General features: G+C 36.6%; 1 protein-coding gene across 5 annotated transcripts in view; it reads left to right on the forward strand.

Annotated features, from left to right (window-relative positions):
• Nucleotides 1–22,010, forward strand: part of cdi (serine/threonine kinase) — a 242,961-nt gene that overhangs the window by 179,762 nt on the left and 41,189 nt on the right. For 4 of the 5 annotated variants that reach the window (XM_090372811.1, XM_090372813.1, XM_090372812.1 and 1 more), the window contains one exon: nt 11,711–11,794. The exons of the other annotated variant lie outside the window; for it this stretch is intronic. In XM_090372811.1, the coding sequence (XP_090228937.1) occupies nt 11,711–11,794 (84 nt within the window). The remainder of the gene's footprint in view (nt 1–11,710; nt 11,795–22,010) is intronic. 5 annotated transcript variants of the gene reach the window in all.

Raw genomic sequence — 22,010 nt, forward strand, 5'->3', positions numbered from 1 at the left:
AAAGGAATCGTAGATCTCTGTGGTTGTGTTCTTTTAATGGTTTATTTTTTATATTATTCAATTGGCCAGCTCTAAGGCAATCTTGGACAAAATTCAATTCAGAAAATGAAAGGGAAATACACATCGCACCCTTAATTTATTCTGGAATGTTGACATTAATTATAGTCCAGTGATTTCTAATTAAGTGTGTCTGAAGAAATCTAATTTTAAAAATAGAAAGAGCTTCTTTTTAAATAGATCAGCTCACTATCTGTTTGTTTAAATGGTTATGAAAAGTAGAGATGAAAGAATTTTAACACTTAATTTAAAAAAACCAGCCTTATTCATCCTGAAATATATTCTTTCTTCAAAGCATGCTTGTTTTTTGAAACCTAAATAAAACTGATTATAAACTGAATTTAATTTAATGGTGAAATCTGGAAGGAGTTACTTTGAAGCTAATTCATCTTACTGTAGCAATAAGAAAACCACTTCTTTTGGAGCATGAACTCATTTTCATTTGCTGATTATGGGAGGACAGTAGAATGATGATTTATATGCTGTGGAGCATCACATACTGGAAGACACTATTTAGTTAGGCAAAGAAGTAGATATGGAACTTAGACAAGGCACATTACACACCAGACCACAGTTTGTCTGGTATAATGTATTCTTGCCATGTAGTTTAAATTTTGTAATTGCCACAGCTTCATTGATGTGTAATTTATATTCATTATTTTCTTTTATTAATATTATTGCATTATCAAACTTTGGGGGGTATGCAATATTTTTTATGTGAGTGGAAAGTTTGGTATATCCTCTGTTTTTAAAACTACAGTAAACCCTTGCTAGTCCGGACACAGTTAATCTGGATGTTGGCTAATTCAGATCAACAGGATAGGTGGACGTTATAAGTCACCACTCTCAACAGACATACATATGTATGTATAGCAGGCCCTCAACTTATGATGCTAATTCTTTCTGCTAAATACATATGTCAAAAAATATGTGATCTTGATCCTTTTATAACTGTGTACTGTGATACTCAAATATGGGATTGTGTTACTTTCAGTCTACGTACTGTTTGTATAGGTGTCAGTGAACATATGAAGGCAGTTGCTGTTCTGATCAGATATTATGTAGTTCTGCATAGTATCTGATCAGATTTGCTTGATATCATTGTTAAATAAAAGTGCTTATAATGCTTCATTTGTGCTCTTCTGTATGTGGTAAGTTAAAATATATTTTATATAATTATGGGTTCTAAAAAATTGAGGCACCTCTGTAGCCAGGTGGGCAGGAGTAGCAGTGCGTAGCACACGCTTCTTGATTAGACCGGGGTTCGAGTCCGTGACCACCAAATAAGGAGGATGCGGAAAGGTCTGGTAATGACCACCGCATATCCCCGGAGCAATATGGCCTTAGTTGCTAATGCTCCTAAAAACCAAATAACAACAACAAAAAAATTTAAAAGTGGATTAAAAAGAAAACTTGTTACTTTAACTCTCATTATCAAGCTGAAAGTGGTAGAACAACTTGAAAAAGGTGTTTCTGGGAGAGGGAAAAAAAAAAAAAAATCATCACTGATGAATTTGTTATAACCCAATTGACAGTGTCAGACATTAAAAAACAAAAAAGAAGCAATAAAAGCATTTGCTTTAAAGCTTGATGTGGGAGTGATAAAAGCAGAGTACCAAATAGGCAGACATTAAAAACCCAAAAGAAGTGTTGCTCAAAGAAGCTGCATTTAAGTGGTATGTGCAGTAATGATCAGGTGCTGTTGATGTTTATGGTATTGAGTTGCAGGCAGCAGCAGAAAAGTTTGCAAAACATTTGGAGTTCCACAGTTTTACTTGTAGTTCAGGATGGCTGTTGTGGTTTAGACACAGACATAATATCACTAATAAAAAAAATTGCGGTGAAGCCCTGAGTGGCAATGTTAAAAGTTGACCCATTTAGAAAAAAAGCTTAATGAAATAATAACATAATCAGGTCTTTGTTATTCTCAAATATATAATGCTAAAGAAGTGGGGCTGCTTTGGCATGCTCTGCCAGAAAATAAAAGTGCTGCTTGTACAGAAAAATCGACACCAGGAGAGAAAACAAGCAAGGAGAAGTTGTCTGTACCTCTTTGTGCCATTGCGGATAGAACCCATCAGCTGAAGTGTGTTGTGGTCGGCAATGCTAAGAATCCAAGAGTACTGAAGGATTGCATGCACGTATTGCTTGTTGTCTACTGCAACTTGCAAAATGCCTTGTTCACACAAGAAATTACTGGGGGGGGGGGATCACTGATGAATTTGTTATAGCCTAACTGACAGTGTCAGACGTTAAAAAACAAAAAAAGAAGCAATACAAGTATTTGAACTGGTTCTGGTTCCATAATCACTTTGTACCCAAAGTCAAAAGGCATCAGAATATAGTGTTTAAATTTTCAAATGATCAAATTAAAGCACTTCTAATCCTTGACAGTGTCCCTGCACACATCCATATATTGAAAATCTGTCCAGCAAGGATGGTAAAATAAAGTGCTTGGTTTTTCCGCTCAACACAACTGCCTTAATACAGCCCATGTACCAAGACATCGTTATTGGCTGCAAGAGGCACTACAAGTGCAAGTTTTTTGATGAAGCGATGATGGTGTTGGGAGCAAAGTGGATGAAGAAAATGACACAAGAGGAAGAACTCGGGGAAAATATGAAATCATACAATATTAAGTCTGCTACCTTCAACTGGGCCAGTGAATGGAGGAAACATTAAAATAGAAACTTTGTTCAATTGCTGAAAAAACTCTTGCAGAACATTGATGACACTCTTGCGACTTTGAAGGATCTGAGGGAGAGGACTTTCAGATTGCTCTTGGGGCAGCTGGAGAGACAGTGCAAGAAAATGGCCAGGGTTGGCTTGAACTGGAGAAGCAGACCCTGGATTTCAGCAGCTGACAGATGAAGAAATTGCTGCAGATGTTGGAAGCTATGGAAGAAGGATCAGATAATGAACTAGATGAAACAGGTGAACGAAATGAATATATAATTAAGAAAATTTCTCAGCACTGCAAGAGATGGCATTGATGCCATAATCAGTTATGTGGACTATCTGTCAAATTGAGAATTGCAGGCATATGAACATCTAAGAACTGTGAGTGAAATCATAATTAAAGAACAGCAGCAGAGGTCTGTTCAGACAAAGCTTGACGGTTTCTTCAAACCTGCATTATTACGTTCAACAAGTTCTGCATCATCTACCAATGAATAAATGTGCTACACCTTTTTTAGTTTTTGTATAGACTCGACAGCTATTTTTATATATATATACTGTAAATACTTTAGTATCTAATCATTAAATTTTCCATTTGTTTGTATTCTAAGTTTTCATCCTTTAGGATCATCTTTTGCTTCACTAATCCAGATTATCACTTAATCCGGATAACTTTCCCACCCATTAGTCCAGATTAACGAGGTTTTATCCTATATTTACAATAATATGAACATATGTTTGATATGTCTGAACACCTGTATCTTAGTTGTTGATTCAATATATTTTGCATGTCAATATATCAGATAGATGATATTGTTTGAGTCAGGGGTGGTGAACCTTTTTAAGCGTGAGTGCCAAAACTGGCTAAATTGTGTGTTAAAATTGGCTAAATATTTTAAAAAACTACCCTCTCATTTCAGACCACAAAATACATAATGCTTTATTATTTTAATGAAGAGGAGAGTAGCAGAAAATTTCAAGAGAATTCTTGAAATTCTCTGCTTCTCTCCTCTTCATTTGAACATTTTTGTTTCTTTGCTGGTTGAGCTGACATTCTAAACAATCTGTAAAGGGCAAATAGCAATTAAAATATTTATGGGAATTAATGAAGAATAATCTCCAATCTCCATATCACGTACAAACCGTAATCGATAATGAAGGAGGCCGCAATAAATACTGAATGTGGATAATATATCTTGCATAACTTTACCAATAACTTATGTTCTGAATAAATGTGTGAAATATACAAAAAAATTTTTTCTAACTTTCTTTTCACAATTTCATCATTACGTCTCACCACTCGGACTTCAAACAAATCACTGCATGAATGATGTTTGAAATTTTTTTGGGATTCTCTGAATTCCGCTTGCCCAAAAAATGGCTTGAATTATTCGGAAACTCCTCAAGCCTCTGTCCATTCCTGGTATCTTGTCGGTCCGGTGTAGTGCAGTGCCAGACAGGGGAGTGGCAGTTTACATTGGCGCGATTACAACTCTTTGTCCTGCTAGGATTTCTTGCACCATTTGTAAATAAGTAATAGCGAAATCTATTTCTGTTCCAGGTCTGCAGTACAGCGAGATCATATACAGGCTGCCAACAGAGCTAATAATATGGGCACATGCTGCCCACGGCATGCAGAGTTGTGGTATTTTTGTTGTGGTTATCTCCGGGTTCCGTACTACCACCGCCACCCTCAGAGTGTCTTCGTTGCATTGTACAATTTTATAATGGAGTGGGTAGCTCCTGACTTGCCCTGTGTGAGTGTAGGGCTCCTGTATCAAGATAACATCTGCGTTTTGCCGTACTTGGACGGCAACTGCTCTCGCTTGCTGCGCGTTTATTTGGTGCACCACTAGGATTCCGTTATTAAATTTCTTATGGTGTATCCCCATAATTGATTTGTGACTGGTATGAACTCTTAGCTGTCTGGTAGGTTGGGCAGTTTGTGCCACGTGCGGAATGGGCATGATCTAACCTCAAGGATTTGCAGTTTGTGCAGATGGGATCTTTTTCTTTATTTGGGTAGCTCTTGTAATTGTGGCCCATTTCAGAGCCGTGGCCACATGTTGCTTCTTTTTGGGTGCAGGTGTGTGTTGTGTGGCCATACTTGCAGCCTTGGAAGCACCTTAGTACATCCACACTTTCTCTAAATCTGACTGCTCCACTCTATGTATATAGTGTTTTGCATTCGTAGGATCTGCCATGCTTCGGGGGCCAGCTCTACCACCCAAATTAAGGAAATAATAATCATTAGTTGCAGGTTAGATTACAAAGATAAGTTAGAGCTATTGAAAGAAGAGGATTAAGTATAAAACTAACCTTGCAAAGTTTTGAAAAGAATAGCAATTTTGAACTGCGTGTATAGAGAAAAGAAGTTTCCTGACCAGGGAACAAGAAACCAGTAACAGAAAAGAGACCTTGTTGGAAATAATTATATAAATAACAGAAGAAAAGTATATGTAGCCAGTCTTCAACCTGACTGCAAAGGCAGGTCTGTATTGGAGAGGCCAAAGAAAAGAGTTGAGTATTCATAGAACCACGTCCAGTTAAAATGAAACTAGAAAAGATGCTAGGAGTAAGCCATTTGAAGAAAGTTTTAGAAATGGTTGACATCTAGAATAAAAGTTTAGTTGTAAACCTTTAGGGGAAAGAGACCATCTAGATTGCTATCTGTGAATAAGAAACTGGTAGCAACACATTTTGGAAAAGAAAGAATATCAATTTCGAAACCATCAAAATTTAAGAATATTTTTCCTGACATGTTCACAGTAAATTAAAAATAGATCAAGGGGGATGCAAAAAGAAAGTACTTGTAGAGCATGGATTGATACGGTTCTGCAAGCTCTAAGAATAATAATAAGAAAAATGCATTGAAGAGAATTATGTTTGGATTTGGATTGTACTGTGAGAAGCCTGGCCCAATGGAACCAGGTCCAAGCAGCATACATAACTATGAAGAAAATGGCATGATATAAAGTTCTAAGAGTTTTATAATTAAAACTTTACTCAACCCTAGAAATTCTAGCTTGCAAGGGAAAAGTTCAAACCTAATCAGTAAGACGAGAAATACGTGAAAGAAAAGTCAGGAATTTGTAAGTCATAACCAAAGGAATGGAACAACCATTAAGTTTCACAAGAGGAGGGTGAGTGGGAGAAAAAGAACCTTTTAGAATAATCACAGAAGTTTTGGTGGCTGAAATAGTTTATTTAAGACAGACCAATTAAAAAATAAATTTAGAATATTATTAGCAGTTTCACAGTTCAGGTCTCAATTTCATTCTAGTTCCCTGATGGGGTAATAGAATGAAATTGTGAGGAAACTGAGACCAAACATTGAGAAAAGTAATGCCAAATAAGAAGAAAAAGATTTAAGCGACAATGTATGGAGTAGAGACATTAAAGGGGGATTTCCCAACCATAGGGAATCGAAAGCACCCTTGAAGTCAACAAAAACGGCAAGGTATATTTACAATGAATATCCTGGGGAAGTTTAAAAAAGTGAAACCACGGCATCTTCAGAGCTAAGACCTGGGGTAAAACCATAATGATTTTGCAAAAGATTGTCATTTTTTAATATCAAGGATTTAATTCTATAAGAAATCAACTGTTTTAATAATTTCCTAAAGACTGAAAGAAGAGCAGTAGGCTTGTATATCAACCTTGGTCTTACAGGCCTACTAATCTTTTAATCTTCAGGTTTGAGTAAAATTTTTAAGAATGCTGATTTCCAAACAGTTGGAAATTGTGACAGTGATAGATGTTTATTATATAGTTCAGCAAAACTTCAGGAGATTTAATTAAGAACTTGCCTTCAATTTACTGTTCCCTCTGAGCCTTATATAGACTTAATAAGGTCTCCTCTAAGCTTTTGTAGCCCACATTCAGAGTATTTCCTCATATGAGTGCCTCTTTGCAGATCTCACCAAGTGGGTTGCTCATCTTTGGACTCTCAAGAAGCCTAATGTCTTTTTTCCCCCTTCCTCCCCTTTTTGTGTGTGTGTATCCAAGTGGTCAGGTCTCCGTAGCCGAGTGGTCAGGAGCGGGAGTGCATAGCACACGCTCTTTGAGTAGACCGGCGTTCGAGCCCCTGACTGCTGAATACGGTCGATCTGCCAACCCGCACTGGACCAGCGTAGCAGATTATGGTCCATTTCCCTCAGTATGAATTGTTGAGGAGGCTTCCATCCTGCAGTGGGTTGATAATGGCTGCACTTTACCTTTTTATCCAAGTGGTCTCCGCACTTGGATATGGTATTACAAGGTGGTCTTGCAATTGCTTTATACAGTGGAATAATGGCCTCTCTACAAGCAGATATTCAATAAACCATTTATAAGACATCATAAGTCTTCCTTGCTGCCTTTCTGCATTGCTCAGAGAACTTTGTGACTGTATCATAACTCCCAAATCCCTATCTTCCTCCTCTACTTTTTTAATTAAATCCCATTGAATGTATAAGCAATTTTGGGATTGCTTCTCCAAGTATAAGCCCTACATTAAAACATAGCCACTACTTTTCTGATCATCTTTGAGGCCTATCTCAGTCATCCTAAAGGAGCACTACTTGGTTCTGATCACTAACCACTCTCCCAATCTTTGGCATGCCCTCTGTCCCTTCATCAGTGTCACTTCTAAAAATTAGAAATAAGGTAAGAACTCTTTGCCACACTTTTATAATGTGCAATAGCATTTTTTGAACTTTTGAGTTTATTTTTATTTTCACTATCCCTATCAAACACGATCTATAAATTAATATGAAAAACAGGGCATTCAAGATCAAACTGAGAAACTAGGTATATACTTATTTTATATAAAAAAAAAATTAAATAAGTGTGTGTATTTATGTGTCTGTCTGTCACTTAATTTATATACAGGGTGTCAAAAATGTCATTAAAATTATGAGAAATACTTTTAAGAAATGAATATTTTATTTTTAATTTTACTTGACATAATTTTTAAAAAATTAATGTTTCCACATGTGCACTATTTGTGACTCTGCATATGTCTAATCAATATTCCACTTCATGCCCTACACACTTTAGCATATCTGGTGTAACCATCTGAATGAGCTCTGTTATTCTTGCTTTCAGATGAACCAGATCTAGAATTTTGCACTGTAAACATAATTCTTTACAATACCCCAATTTAAAAAATCAAGTACATGTACTGTTAAATCAGTCCTTTTTACTAGCCATTCAATTGGACCACCTCTGCTAATCCAATTTACAGGAAATCTTGCACTGAGAACTTCCATAACTTCTCTTTGAGAAATGTGGCAGTGTGCTGTCTTGGCGAAAAAATACTGTTTGTGAGGTCATTTTCTTGTAACTGAGGGGGGGGGGAGGACATTTTTTAGTCTGTCCAGGTAAACTTGCATGTTTGCCTGGACATGCTGTAAACCCCACAGCTGTAAATCCAAGCATAAATCTGTTATTACTGCTCAATGAGCAGTAATAACAGATTTATGTTTTGTTGTTAGCTCTGCTAACAACAAAACACAATATGCCTTTTCCTTTGGAGTAAATATGACTGGGTGACCACACAGTTAGATGTGGACTGTTTTTATTACACAGTGTGGTGACAACTAGTGCCCACCGGTACACCTGGGGGCCACTAGCTAAACTATCTGGGTTTGCAAGTGTAGGCACACTACATTTAATGGGATGTGTTTTGTATTTTTGAAGACAGAATTTCATAAAATCTACAATTATTTTTTGGACACCCTGTATTTTTATTTTATATATATACAATCGAACTTGGTTATAATGAGCACAGAAATAACGAGATCATGGCTCTAACAAGCAAAAAGCCATAATGATTTTTAATATGCATATTCTCATACAATCACTCTGTTATAATGAGTGTACTACATGGATATACCGAACAAATTTTGGTAACTATGCAAACATTCATAATTGTTTGAGTAGTCAAAAAAACCCAATTCTTGGAATAGATGAAAATGAAAAGGGTGACTTAGCTTTATGACCACCTGCATCAGATTAGCGGCCATTTAATGACCCCATCTTTCTGGGGATGGGGGGGTATACAATAGTGCATTGGCATTCCACTTGTCACATTGCCCTATTTACAGATTGTCCCTATCTTCCTCTACTGTTTTAATTAAACCCCATTGAATGTATAAGCAATTTTGGGATTGCTGTTCTCCAAGTATAAGTAATTACAGGACCATAAATTCACTGGACCATAAATTTATTTTGGGACTTCTAAGAATTTTGTAAACGGGACTTCTAAAAACTTTTTATGCCTTTCGAGATTTCTAAGAACTTTGTATGCAGATCACTTTATCATTTTAAAGTAAAATCAGTTAGAAACCAACTCTTCCTTCGGAAAGATGTCTACTAACAAAAGAAAGTCTCTCTCGATTCGCAAAAAAGTCGAAATTATTCGTGAGTTAGAATGTGTTGCAAAAAACTTTGGAAACTTTGTGTTGCAAAAAGCAAAAAGTTTGCTTTGTCCTCTTCAAGTGTATCGACATTGTGGAAGAATAAAGATGTTTACATATCGGCACTTGAAAAGAACATAACTGAAAAAAATTTAGAAAGTGCAAGGTTACAAATGTTGATGAAGCTTGCTTCAATGGTTCATCGCACAAAGAAGTGCTGGATTTTCAATAGATGGTCCGATCTTGACGGACTCAAGCCGAAAAATTTGCCGAACAATTTGGATGCAATGATTTTGTGCATAACAACAGTTGGCTGGATTGATTTAAAAACTGACATAACCTCGTTTACGCAAAAATTAGTGGAGAATCTCAATATTCAGATCCAATAATGCCAAATGAATGGATTGACCATGTTTGGGCAGAAATCAGGAAAGATTTCAATGATGACATTTACAACGCTGACGAAACAGGACTTTTTTATAATTTGACACCCAATAATACATTTAAATTCAAAGGGGAAAAATGTGTTGGTGGAAAAAAATCAAAGGTTCACTTGATGGTGCTTGTATGCGCAAATGTGATAGGAACTGATTTAAAAAAAATAAATAAAAAAAAACTGTTTGTTATCGGAAAATCGTTAAAACCTTGGGGTTTCAAAAACGTAAGGAAACTTCCTGTGGATTACACTGCAAACAAGAAATCTTGGACGACTTCGGATATTTTTTGGAAATATGTAAATGATTGGAATAAGGGGCTTTCAATAAAAATATTTTATTGTTAGTTGATAACTGTCCTACACATCCCCAGATTTAAAATTTGTCCAACATTAATTTAATGTTTCTGCCTCCCAATGTGACATCAATTTTACAACCAATGAACATAGGTGTAATCAAGAGTTTGAAAGGATTTTATAAAAGAGATCTAGTTCTACATCTAATCAGTCAAAGAGAACAGAAACTTACTATATTGTTATTGGATGCTATAAATTTATTGAATGATGCGCGAAACAACGATACTTCGACAACCATATCAAATTGTTTCAAGAAATCAAAAATTAAATTCAAATGAAATTTCACTTGTAGATGAAGAAGATGAAAACAAGGAAAACAACTTACCATTATCCGAATGGTTGCTATGTAACAACATTTAATACAGGTAACATCGATGAATTTGTGCGAGTTGATGACAACTTATTAAGTGGTCTTCCTACAGAGAGTGACATTGTAGATGCTGTGCTCAACAAAGACGATAATGAGGATGGTAAAGACTATGATTGTGATGATGATATGATGACAATTTAAAGTGAATTAAAATCAGTGCCCACAAGCTCAAAGTGCAATGGACATATTAGTCAATTTTTTTGAAGGAACTGAGGCAAGTAATGAGACTTTTAATGCGTTGAGTGTTTTAAGGGGGAACTTAAGAAATATCAAAAGTGAAATCTTTAAAACAAACATCAATTTTAAGATTCATAAATGAAGACTAATTAAAATCGTGTTTATTAAATAGTTTTGTTTTTAATTACAGAGAAATAAATTGTGTTTAGTATTAAGTGTATTGTAGTTTATACAAGCATATTAATACGAATAATATGTAGGTATATACTTATATTATTTTTTTCTCTCTTAATATTTCTTTTGTTTTTTGAATCTATCTTTTCATCAACTTATTGAGAATTTAAAAAAATAGGAGGTAGATTTAACTCATTACTGATATAGCGTTCATTGTTTAACCGCCCCAGGGGTTTCCTCATCTCCGCTACCACTGATATAGCGAGTAACAGTTATAATGAGGAAATTTTGTCAGTCCCTTGATGCTCATTATAACCAAGTTCGACTGTATACACAAGCTGTTTCTAAATTATTCAGAATTTTATGCACCATAATAAGCAAAAAAGTTAATTTAAATATTTCCGATTCTGAATCATTAAAGAACTATGGCTGTTTTATTATTTTTACCATTCAAAACCCTATAGCCATTTTAGAAAATGGCAATGGAGTTTTTAGTGGTAAAATAATAAAACACAAATAAAAATAATCAGACAGGTACCTAAGTAAAATGTTTGTCTATATTACGTGTGTCTGCCAATTTTAATTTTATTAAAAAAATTTTTTTTTTTTTAAATTCGAAACTCCATAGCTATTTTTTGATATACATGCAGCCATAGTAAAGATGTGTTGGTGTTTAGAAATATCCTGTATGTATACAGGATTCGTTTAAATTACAGGTTATAAATTTACACTGACACAACTAATGTTGTGTCAGTGTAAATTATAAATGTGTCTGATTCTAAGCAGTTATGAAGCTCTGAGCTCTGAATTTAGGAGTTTCTTGAAATGCAAGTATCCAGAGCTCTAACAGCTCAGGAGACATGCACGTGCTTTTTTACATGTTTTGGTACATAGAACTACTACAATACCCCTATAATATTATCAGTGTAATTTATAACCCATCTGTGTGTGTGTGTGCATGTTTACACACACACACATACACCCTTTATCTAAAACTGAGGCTACTGTTATTATTGCTGTGCTTTCTATATATCAGTGAATCTCCCTTTTTTTTTTGTTTAGGCTGATGTATTTTCTTATGGTATTATTTTGTGTGAAATAATTGCCAGGATACCAGCAGATCCAGATATTTTACCAAGAACAGTGGTATGTAAGAACTGCTTGTTTTTATTACTAGAAGTGAATTTATATTGCTTAAACTGTTTTCTGCTGTTCATATCCCTATTTACCAGTCTTTTCTTGTGTAACTTAGCATGTCCAATTTCCTAAGTAACTCTGTTTTCACTTAATTTACACTTGTAATGTTCAGTATCATGTAATAATTTATAGCCATTCTATGCAATTCTCTTTACAGATGGTGAGTCCATTGCTCATACATTTTGATCTTAACCTAGGGCTTATTGTATATATTTCAGCATATTTTATCTTTCAAAGATGTTCAGTGGCTTTTGTAACCATGCTAAAAATATACATATTTTTAAAAACACGTTTGTTGAAGTCAGTGATCCTCGAAAAAATTGTAACTTGAATTTATTAAACTGCAGCATGATCAACTTTGCATAGTAGTTTCAACTACTTTGCTTTAATTACCTTTTATGTTTCTTTACCAGTATCTTGGTTCTCTAAATTACCTGAGTTAGCAAGAAATATCATATATGGTAGCACTGCATAAATGAGAAACAAAACAAATCAACATTCTGTTTAGAAATCAGTGATGTGCACTTACACAGTATAATGCATATTGCCATTTCAAAGATTGAACAAAATCAATTGTGGAACAAAAGCTGGCCTAAGTTCTCTAAATGGGAAACATTCAATGTATTAATCTTGGAAGCTATTAGGCTTTTCATACCAACTAAGAAAAATAAAGTTTAGGCCTAAATGGATGTCAGATGAACTAATGAGACTCGTGGCAGAGAATAAAAAATGCATTGGATGTTAGGCAAGTGAAGGCAGATTATGAGAAATCTTTGGCAAAAGATGCAAAGAAACACAGCAAAGACTTCTTTACTTATGTAAACCCTACAAGCAAGAGGATGAATCAGATCAGTCCACTTGATATCAATAGTTCGACTGTTGATGATCCTGCTCAGGTAGCTAACAAATTGAATGAGTATTTTGTATTTACATTCACACATGAGAAGTTCTGTAGGGAAGTGGAGACCATCAGTTTATCAAACTGACAGGGAGCTAAATGATTTTGTAATAACAAAATCATTTTGATTTTGTTATTACAAAATCTTGAAAGGATAGTGAAGGAGAAAATGTTGAAGTTAAACATAAAGAAAGCACCTGGGGTGGATGGGATCTATCCAATTACATTAAGGGGAGGCAGCAAAGGAAGTAAACAAACTCTTAGCCATAATTACAAGAGCATCCTTGGATTCACGGGAGGTCCCCATGGACTGGAGATGTGTAGATGTATCCCCAGTTCACAAAGGGCTATCGAAGGGCGACTCGAGTAATTACAGACCTGTTAGTTTAAATTCTGTTCCAGGGAAAGTAATGGAGTCACTGGTAAAAGAAGCAATGTAGGATCATCTAGACAAGACGGCAGTTATAGTTCAGACACAGCATGGGTTTGTTAAGAAGAAATCTTGCCTGACCTATTTGATTGGATACTATAATGTGGTCACAAAGGAACTGATGAAAAAAATAATTTTGATATCATATACTTGGATTTCAGGAAAGTTTTTCGTACTGTTGCATAAAAGACTGCTGTTCAAATTGGAGCAGTGTGTCATTAAGGGCAAGTTGCTGCTATCAATAAAGGGATGTTTGAGTAGGAGAAAACATAGTGGTAATCAATAAACACTGCTCTTCGTGGACTAATGTTATTAGTGGAGTCCCACGGAGTTTGGTGTTGGGACCATTGTTGTTTTCTGTATTTATCAGCAATATTAATGAAGGTATAACAGGCTTAATGTCCAAGTCTGCAGGTGATACAAAGATTGGCAGGGTTGCTAATGACAGTAACAACAGTACACTGCTGCAGCAGGATCTAGAAAAGTTGGGCTGAGAGGTGGTTGAAGTTTAACTTTGACAAATGCAAAGTACTGCATATGGGTAGCAGTAACCCCAGTGTAACCTACCAACTGTGCCGTAGTACACTCAGGCTAGTGGAGAATGGAAAAGACCTGTGGGTAATTGTGTGGTCAGAGATGAAGTTTTCAGAGCAGTGTGGACAGGCTGCCAGAGCAGCTCATGGGATCTTGTCAGTAATTTACAGCAACTTTACTAGCACAGCATGAATAAGGTGGTGATTATCCCTTTATATAAAGCAGTGGTCAGGCCACACCTTGAGTATTGCATACATGTCTCGAGGCCTCATTTTAGGAAGGATGTAGGGCTGCTGGAATGAGTACAGAGAAGGGCGATGAAATTGGTGAGGGGAAAAAAGGGGTGCTCTTAGCACGAAAGGCTTAAGATTGGCAAATTGCAGTGTCTCGAGACTAGGCACCTGCGAGGTGATCTGATTGAGGTGTATAAGGCATCGAATGGTTTGAATAAGCTCAATGCTGATGGAATTTGTCCTCTTGTTCATATTATGCACTTGAGCAGGCATAAATTCAAATTAAGGAAAGACAGTTGCAGAATAGATGTGCAGAAATTTGCATTTAGCCAGAGAGTTGTTGATTGTTGTAACAAACATCCATATGTCATTGTGAAGTTAATAGATTCAAGGAAGAACCAGACAAACCTTTGGAGCAAATGGATAGATGAAATTGGATTTTCTTCTCTTTTTTTTTTTTCTTTTTTTTTGCTGATGCTATATAAGTTTGCTTTCTTGCATCATATGCAATGCTAAAAAGTTTCACTTTAATAAGGTAAGTTAAGGCATTTTTATTGTAATGTTCAGTTTTGTGTTATTTGCAGTATAGATATTTGAATGCTTTGGCCCTCATGGCATATTTTATCTTTTAGTGTTCCTGACTGCCAGTCCAAAAGATTGAGCACACTTTGATCAGCACTCTTATTATATGGCTTCTGTTAATACAGGGTGTTTGCAGATTTTCTTTACAAAACTAAAATTTTATTGTGTGAAGAGGGTACTTGATAGAAACCTGACATCATGCCCAGGTAATAGAAGAAAACATCAAATTCAATTAGCAGTTTAAATGTGGGCACATTTAGTCACTCTGTAGATATTCCACTTATAATCCAATTCCTCACACATTTATTACATCATATCCCCATCAATGCAGCTGATTATTTCAAAAATGTATTGTTTAAGTTTTATATTGGTTCCTGATATTGGTGAAACATAGAGAAATCCCCCAGTGAGTAAAATCTAAGGAGTCAGATTAAATGGTACTAAGTGGTGGAAGACTATCATCAACTGGTGCAATACCGCCACTTTGCTTATTTGAGGTTTGAGGTGGTGGAACCCATGTTTAGTGTCTATGTTTAGATTTACCAGAGCAAAGCTCTGGTAAATCTAAACATAGACACTACCCATCTCCTCCATCATGCAGTATGATTGATGTCTTTTGAGGTTATGATGGACATCATGGCAAGATCCAATCTTACTTACTTTTCGAGGATACTGCTCTAAAACAGTGTTCACAGGGTGGCTGTTAGTTAGTACACCAGACCAAACCTATTGGTAATATTCTAGGAAGCTTCCAGATTAGCTAATATATAATATCGCTACCTCTACTCTGCTCGATGGTGACTGGAGGGAGTCCGAGTAGTGTGTATGTAGGGGGCATTGTCAAGGTCACATTGTTTAAGAGCAGGGTATATTCTTACCATGTGTACGCCACATCCAAAACTTTCATTACTTCATCCCCCCCCCAACCTTTTCTTACTACTGAATACACCATGAATTGTCAAACTAATCTGTTTGACAAACTAATCAAACTAAACCTCCCACCCACTTCCGCTTTCGTTCAGAAATATATGTAGTCTCAGTTCTAATCTCAATGGTGCCCATTTCCACTTACAGTCTGACAAACCCAATGTAGTATGTAGTTTTTCTAACAGAATCTCAGTTATCAGTTGATTCAACCACTGCTCATCACAGTTGTCCAAATTACTTGCTGTACGATTTCTTTCACTTCAGTGGTGGTACTTGTGCATATGTCCGTTCTAATATTCCCTGTCAGAGACTTAGTAATTTGAAATCTCCTCCTTTCGATCTTCTCTGGCTTAAAATCTCTCTACCACATTCTGTCAAATTGATCTTTTGCCTCTATCGTTCTCCCAACTCCACTAATCACTTGGAACTCTTTGATGACTTCCTCTCTTTGAAACTTGACATCCTCCAATCTAACTTTCCTAACAGTGAGATAATTTTCCTTTGTTAGCATTAGCATTTTAGCATTAGTAGAGGCATTTGATGCAAGAAAGCAAGCTTATGCAGCATCAGCCAAAAAAAAAAAAAAAAAAAAACCCACTTCCACTTAACCCCTCTGTTTGTTCAAAATACCTGTCCAGCTGAGCCTTAAACTTATTTAGGCTATCAACCTCCACCACAAGGGATGGAAGTCTGTTCCACCAACCAACCACCCGCTGGCTAAAGGCAAATTTCCGCACGTCTATCCTACATCTGTCTTTCCTCAATTTGAATTTATGCCCTCTCAGGTGATTTTTCTGAGCAAGAGGAAGAATCCCATCAGCATTGAGCATGCTTAAACCATTCAAGGCTTTATACACCTCTATCAGATCACCTCGCTGGTGCCTAGTCTCCAGACACTGTAATTTGCAAAACTTAAGCCTTTCTTTGTAAGAGCACCCCTTTGTTCCATTCACTAATCTTGTTGCCCTTCTCTGTACTCGTTCCAGCAGCTCTACATCCTTCTTGAAATGAGGCCTCCAGACCTGTATACAGTACTCTAGGTGTGGCCTGACCATCGCCTTATACAATGGAATAATCACCTCCTTATCCCTGCTGGAAAAATTCCTGTATATCATTGACAATACTCCATGAGCTACTCTTGCAGCCCATCTGCACTGCTCAGAGAACTTCATATCTGCCTGCACAACCACCCCCAAGTCCCTTTCATTCTCTACCACTGTCAGTGTAGTACCACAGAGTTGATACGTTGCTCTGGGGTTGCTGTTTCCCATGTGTAGTACTTTACATTTGTCAATGTTAAACTTCATTTGCCACCTCTCAGCCCATCTGCTCAACCTTTCCAGATCCTGTTGCAGCAGCATAGTGTCAGTAGTGTCCTTGACAACCCTGCCAACCTTTGTATCGTCTGCAAACTTGGACATTAAGCCCGATGTACCATCATCAATATCATTTATAAATACAGAAAACAATAATGGACCCAACACTGAGCCCTGAGGGACTCCACTAATAACATCAGTCCACGATGAGCAGTGTCCATTGATTACCACTCTCTGTCTTCTCCCCCTCAACCACCCCTTTATCCATAGCAGCAATTTGCCTCCAATGTCACACTGCTCCAATTTGTGTAGCAGTCTTCCATGTGCAACAGTATCAAAAGCCTTTCTAAGATCCAAGTATATAATATCAAAGTTATTCCCTGCATCCAGTTCTTTTGTGACTGCATCATAGTATCCAATCAAGTTGGTCAGGCAAGACTTCCCCTTAACAAAACCATGCTGTGTCTGAGCTATAACTGAAGTCTTGTCTAAATGATCCTGCAGTGCTTCTTTAACCAGTGCCTCCATTAATTTTCCTGGAACAGAAGTTAAGCTCACAGGTCTATAATTACTTGTGTCAGCCTTTGATCCTCCTTTGTGAATTGGGGTCACATTTGCACATTTCCAGTCTATGGGTACCTCCCCTGAGTCCAAGGAAGCTCTCATAATTATGGCTAAGGGTTCGCTTACTTCCTTTGCTGCCTCCTTTAATATAACTGGATAGATCCCATCCACCCCGGGTGCCTTTCTTGTGTTTATCTTCAACAGTTTCTCCTCCACTTTACTCCCAGTTATTTCAAGATTCTGTAGCTTACTGCTAGAGTTGAATACACCTCTGGCATTCCCCTCGCTGAATAACTCCTCATGTGTGAATGTCGATGCAAAATATTCATTTAGTTTGTTAGCTACCTGAGCAGGATCATCAACACTTGACCCATCAATATCAAGTGGACCAATCTGATTCATCCCCTTCCTTCTAGAATTTACATAAGTAAAGAACTCTTTGCTGTTTTTCTTTGCATCCCTTGCCAAGGATTTCTCGTAATCTGCCTTCGCCTGCCTAACCTCCTTTGTAACTTGGTTGCATATCAACTTGTATCTATCATAGGCTTCTGTGTCATGTGTTAATTTGTATGTATCCCATGCATTTTTCTTCTCTGCCATATGCCTCATTAGTTCATCTGACATCCATGTTGGCCTAAATCCATTTTGTGCATATGTCCGTTCTAATATTCCCTGTCAGAGACTTAGTAATTTGAAATATCCTCCTTTCGATCTTCTCTGGCTTAAAATCTCTCTACCACATTCTGTCAAATTGATCTTTTGCCTCTATCGTTCTCCCAACTCCACTAATCACTTGGAACTCTTTGATGACTTCCTCTCTTTGAAACTTGACATCCTCCAATCTAACTTTCCTAACAGTGAGATAATTTTCCTTTGTGATTTTAATGTTCACAACTCCAGCTTGTTTCCGTTTTCTAGTCATACGGACTCAGCTGGTCAAGATGCTGAGCATTTGCAATTAGTAATGACCTTGAACAGATTGTTTATTTACCTATCAGAATACCACAATCCTAACCACTCAGCCAACCTGCTTGATCTTTTTTCTCACAAAGAACCCTTCATAAGCACACAGTTGAGGTGATGGTCTCTTTTTCAATGGAGCCTTTCTCTCATGGCCATTTCCCAACCTCGTGTTTGACATTACAAGAATGCAAATTGGAATGGTCTGCGAGATTTCTTTTCTTCTTTTCCTTGGTTGGATTACTGTTTCAAAACTTCTTATGTCACTGTTTGCTCAGATCGTGTCAGTGAAATTATTCTTGTAGGGATGGAATCCTTTATTCCCCACTCCACCATAAAATATTGTCCTTGATCTAAACCAGCATTTCCCATATTTTTTAATCATGGAATACTTTTGATCTCACAATATATTTACGGAACACAAGTTTAGCAGGAGCTAAAGAACTGTTTGTTAATATTTTATTACATATGATGCAATATGCATCAGGAGCATCTTTATTTCCAATACATGTAAAGCTGAAATCCAAATAACTGTCATCATACTTTCATTTTGGTCTTGTAAATTAGTTGGTTCCTGTTTTTTCACTTCGGATTTTTGGGGAACAAAAGGCTGCGATTTTCATCCTACTTTGAAGTGTGACAATATTGTGTTTATTTTCATACACCACAGTTGCACTACTAGAAGTACTTGCTTCTCATTTTAAAGTTCCTTTTTTCAATCACAAATTCATGGTCATTTATTTTGATAATAATATTTTGAAATACTTATAATTATCAAAAAAATTTTGTTACAAGGAAGTGAGTTTAGTTATGCTTACTAGTTTTCCGCACTACTACAGAACTAATCTCATAATTGCAAAGACAGTCTGCACCACCAGCACTGTGTAAACTTGCAAGAACGTGTCAGCAGAAGACTACTTTGTTTCATCCACCCGAATAGTGCATGATATTGGTTCATTTCCCCCTCTCCCTCAACCCGTGTACTCCAGGCTAAATTGCATACAAATGGCACATTAGGTCACTACATTACTACCGTTTCATAGATGTTACCTCTATGCATACTTCTCTGTGCGGCGCCTCCGTAGCCAGGTGGGAAGGAGCAGCAGTGCTAGCACACGCTTCTTGATTAGACCGGGGTTCGAGCCCGTCATCCACCAAATACGGAGGATGCGGAAAGGTCAGGGAATGACAACCGCATATTCCCCGAGCAATATGGCCTTAGTTGCTAATGCTCCAAATAACAACAATAACAATAACTTCTCTGTGCAAAGCCCACCAAAATAAAGTGTTCTGCAGTCTATTTGATTACTAGTCGATGCCAGTACAGTATATTAATAAACGGGGAGAAAATTAAAGTTAAAGATTAGAATGATACAAAAGTGGTGTATGCTACAAATATGCAAAATTTATTTTATTTTTTAAATTAGTAATTAGGATTTTTCACAGAACACCAGTGTATGCAAAACACAGTTTGGGAAACTGATCTAAACCATGGTTTTCCAATAAATATGCTAATGCATTCCAAGAGAAGAATGTTGCATATCATAATTGGCTAATTTCCAAATCTTCAGTTTCATTTTCTGCCTACAACAAAGCTCGCAACAATTCTAAAGCAGTTATTAATCAGTGCAAACTAGATTTTGAACAGGCTAAGAGTGGAAAACTTGCTTCTTGTACAAATGGTAGCAGAGCATTCTGTTCTCTTGCCAAAGCTATCAGACACAACTTTTGCCCATCTCTATTCCCTAGAAGCTAGAGAGCCACAACCAAATGCAGGATGGAGACTTGATTTTCTAACAAGGCCAAGTTCCAACACATTACCACAAAGGTTTGTGCATACCTGAACAGAATGTTTCCTAGAAAATGGAATGGAAAAGGACTGATTTTGTGCTTTCACCCCATGATCCCCTAATCTGATTTTTTTTTTTTTTTTTAAAGAAAATTCCAAACAAGATGGGTATTAGAACTTATAGTACTTAGTGCATGGGTTGAAGGTCGAGAAGATGAAAGAAGATATTTGTTGACATTAGACTTGAACTTCTGCAGATTGTAACTTTCAGAAAATACGTTTAAAGGAAAGTTGTTTCAGAAAACGGAAGTTGAATGAATGAATAAATGAGGAAAAAGAAAAGCTGGTTCTGTGAGTTTGAAGTTGGACAGCAAAAGGATGTTGACTAGTTGCAGCTTGTGTTTGGAATGCTTAGAAAGAGTGGGAATTGTAGAAGCCAATTCAGAAGAATAGTGCCCATGGAAGTATCTATAGGAAAAGCCATGCAGCAGAAACAAAACGTCTGTGGGACAGAGTGGAGAGACTCTGTTAGAGATGAGTCATTAATTAACCTAATTGCCATCTTTTGAATGGAATTTAGAAGCCTAAGAGAGGTTTTGGGGTAACTGCCCCAGATGTGAAAAATATTCCATGGTAGGGCAGATTTGCGACTTACACAGGTGTTTGGAAGAAAAGTAATGCCGAGAGTGAAATAGAAAACCCAGTTTTTTAGATGCAGGGGAAGCAATATTTCTAATGTGCTTATGTAAAGAGAGATTAGAAGTGAGAGTAATCTCCAATAGAGATATATGATTTTGCATAGAAATTGGAGTGTCATCGAAGATAAGCTAAGGAGCAGAAGAATCCTTTTTACAAGATATGAGAATGGACTGAGTTTTAAAAGGATTAAAATCAACTAAGTTATATTTCAAATACATATATATATACACAGTTATGCCCAGTTAATTTATTAAAGTACAAATAAAATAAAATATAAGTACAAATTCAGTAGCTTTCGGAACACGTGTCCCTTTATCAGCTGACAAATTTGAATACATTACAAGCAAATGTGGCACGTTACTACAGCACACGTCCGTGCTACAACAATGACTCATGAGTAACGTGCCACATTTGCTTGTAATGTATTCAAATTTGTCAGTTGATAAAGGGACACGTGTTCCGAAAGCTACTGAATTTGTACTTATATTTTATTTTATTTGTACTTTAATAAATTAACTGGGCATAACTGTGTATATATATATATGTATTTGAAACTATGGACCCCAGTACTCCAGGCCCATTTGTCACTAATTTATATTTGCCCCACTGGAGAATTACCTGGAGACCAGCATTTAAGGAATTGGTAGTGGATATCAGAAAAAACTATGGAGAGGATTTCTGATTAATATATAAGAGGAAAAGATTGGGAGAAAGAACTGAACCTTAGGGCAACACCTGCATTAGTGGAGAAGTTAGAAGACAGAGAGTCATCTATGATCACCTGCAGCAAGCAGTCAGAGAGAAAACTGGATACCCAATTACAGAAAACAGTTGGCAAACCATAAGATGGAAGCTTATTTAGGAGACCTTTATGCCAAACATGATCAAAAGCCTTTGAAATGTCAACAGCAACCACTTGAGTTTCACTAAAATTTTCTATTGAATTTGTCCGTAGATGGGTAACATAAGCCAGAACACCAGTGGATCGACACTGGAAACCATAGTGGCAATTGTTGATCAGACGGAAGGTTCCTAGATAGTTTAAGAGTTGGTGGTTAATTGATTTCTTCATTACTTTAGAAAGTGTAGAAGTAATTTCCATTGGATGATAATTAGATGGGAGGGATTTGTCACCGATTTTAGGAACTGGCTGGATATGAGCAAATTTCCAAGCAGAAGGAAAAACACCTTTGAAATAAGAAAGTGAAAAAAGGAGACACAGAACAAGAGTAA

This window comes from Mastigoproctus giganteus, chromosome 4 (assembly GCF_048544385.1).
Source record: "Mastigoproctus giganteus isolate SK-2022 chromosome 4, ASM4854438v1, whole genome shotgun sequence".
Lineage (NCBI taxonomy): Eukaryota > Metazoa > Arthropoda > Arachnida > Uropygi > Thelyphonidae > Mastigoproctus > Mastigoproctus giganteus.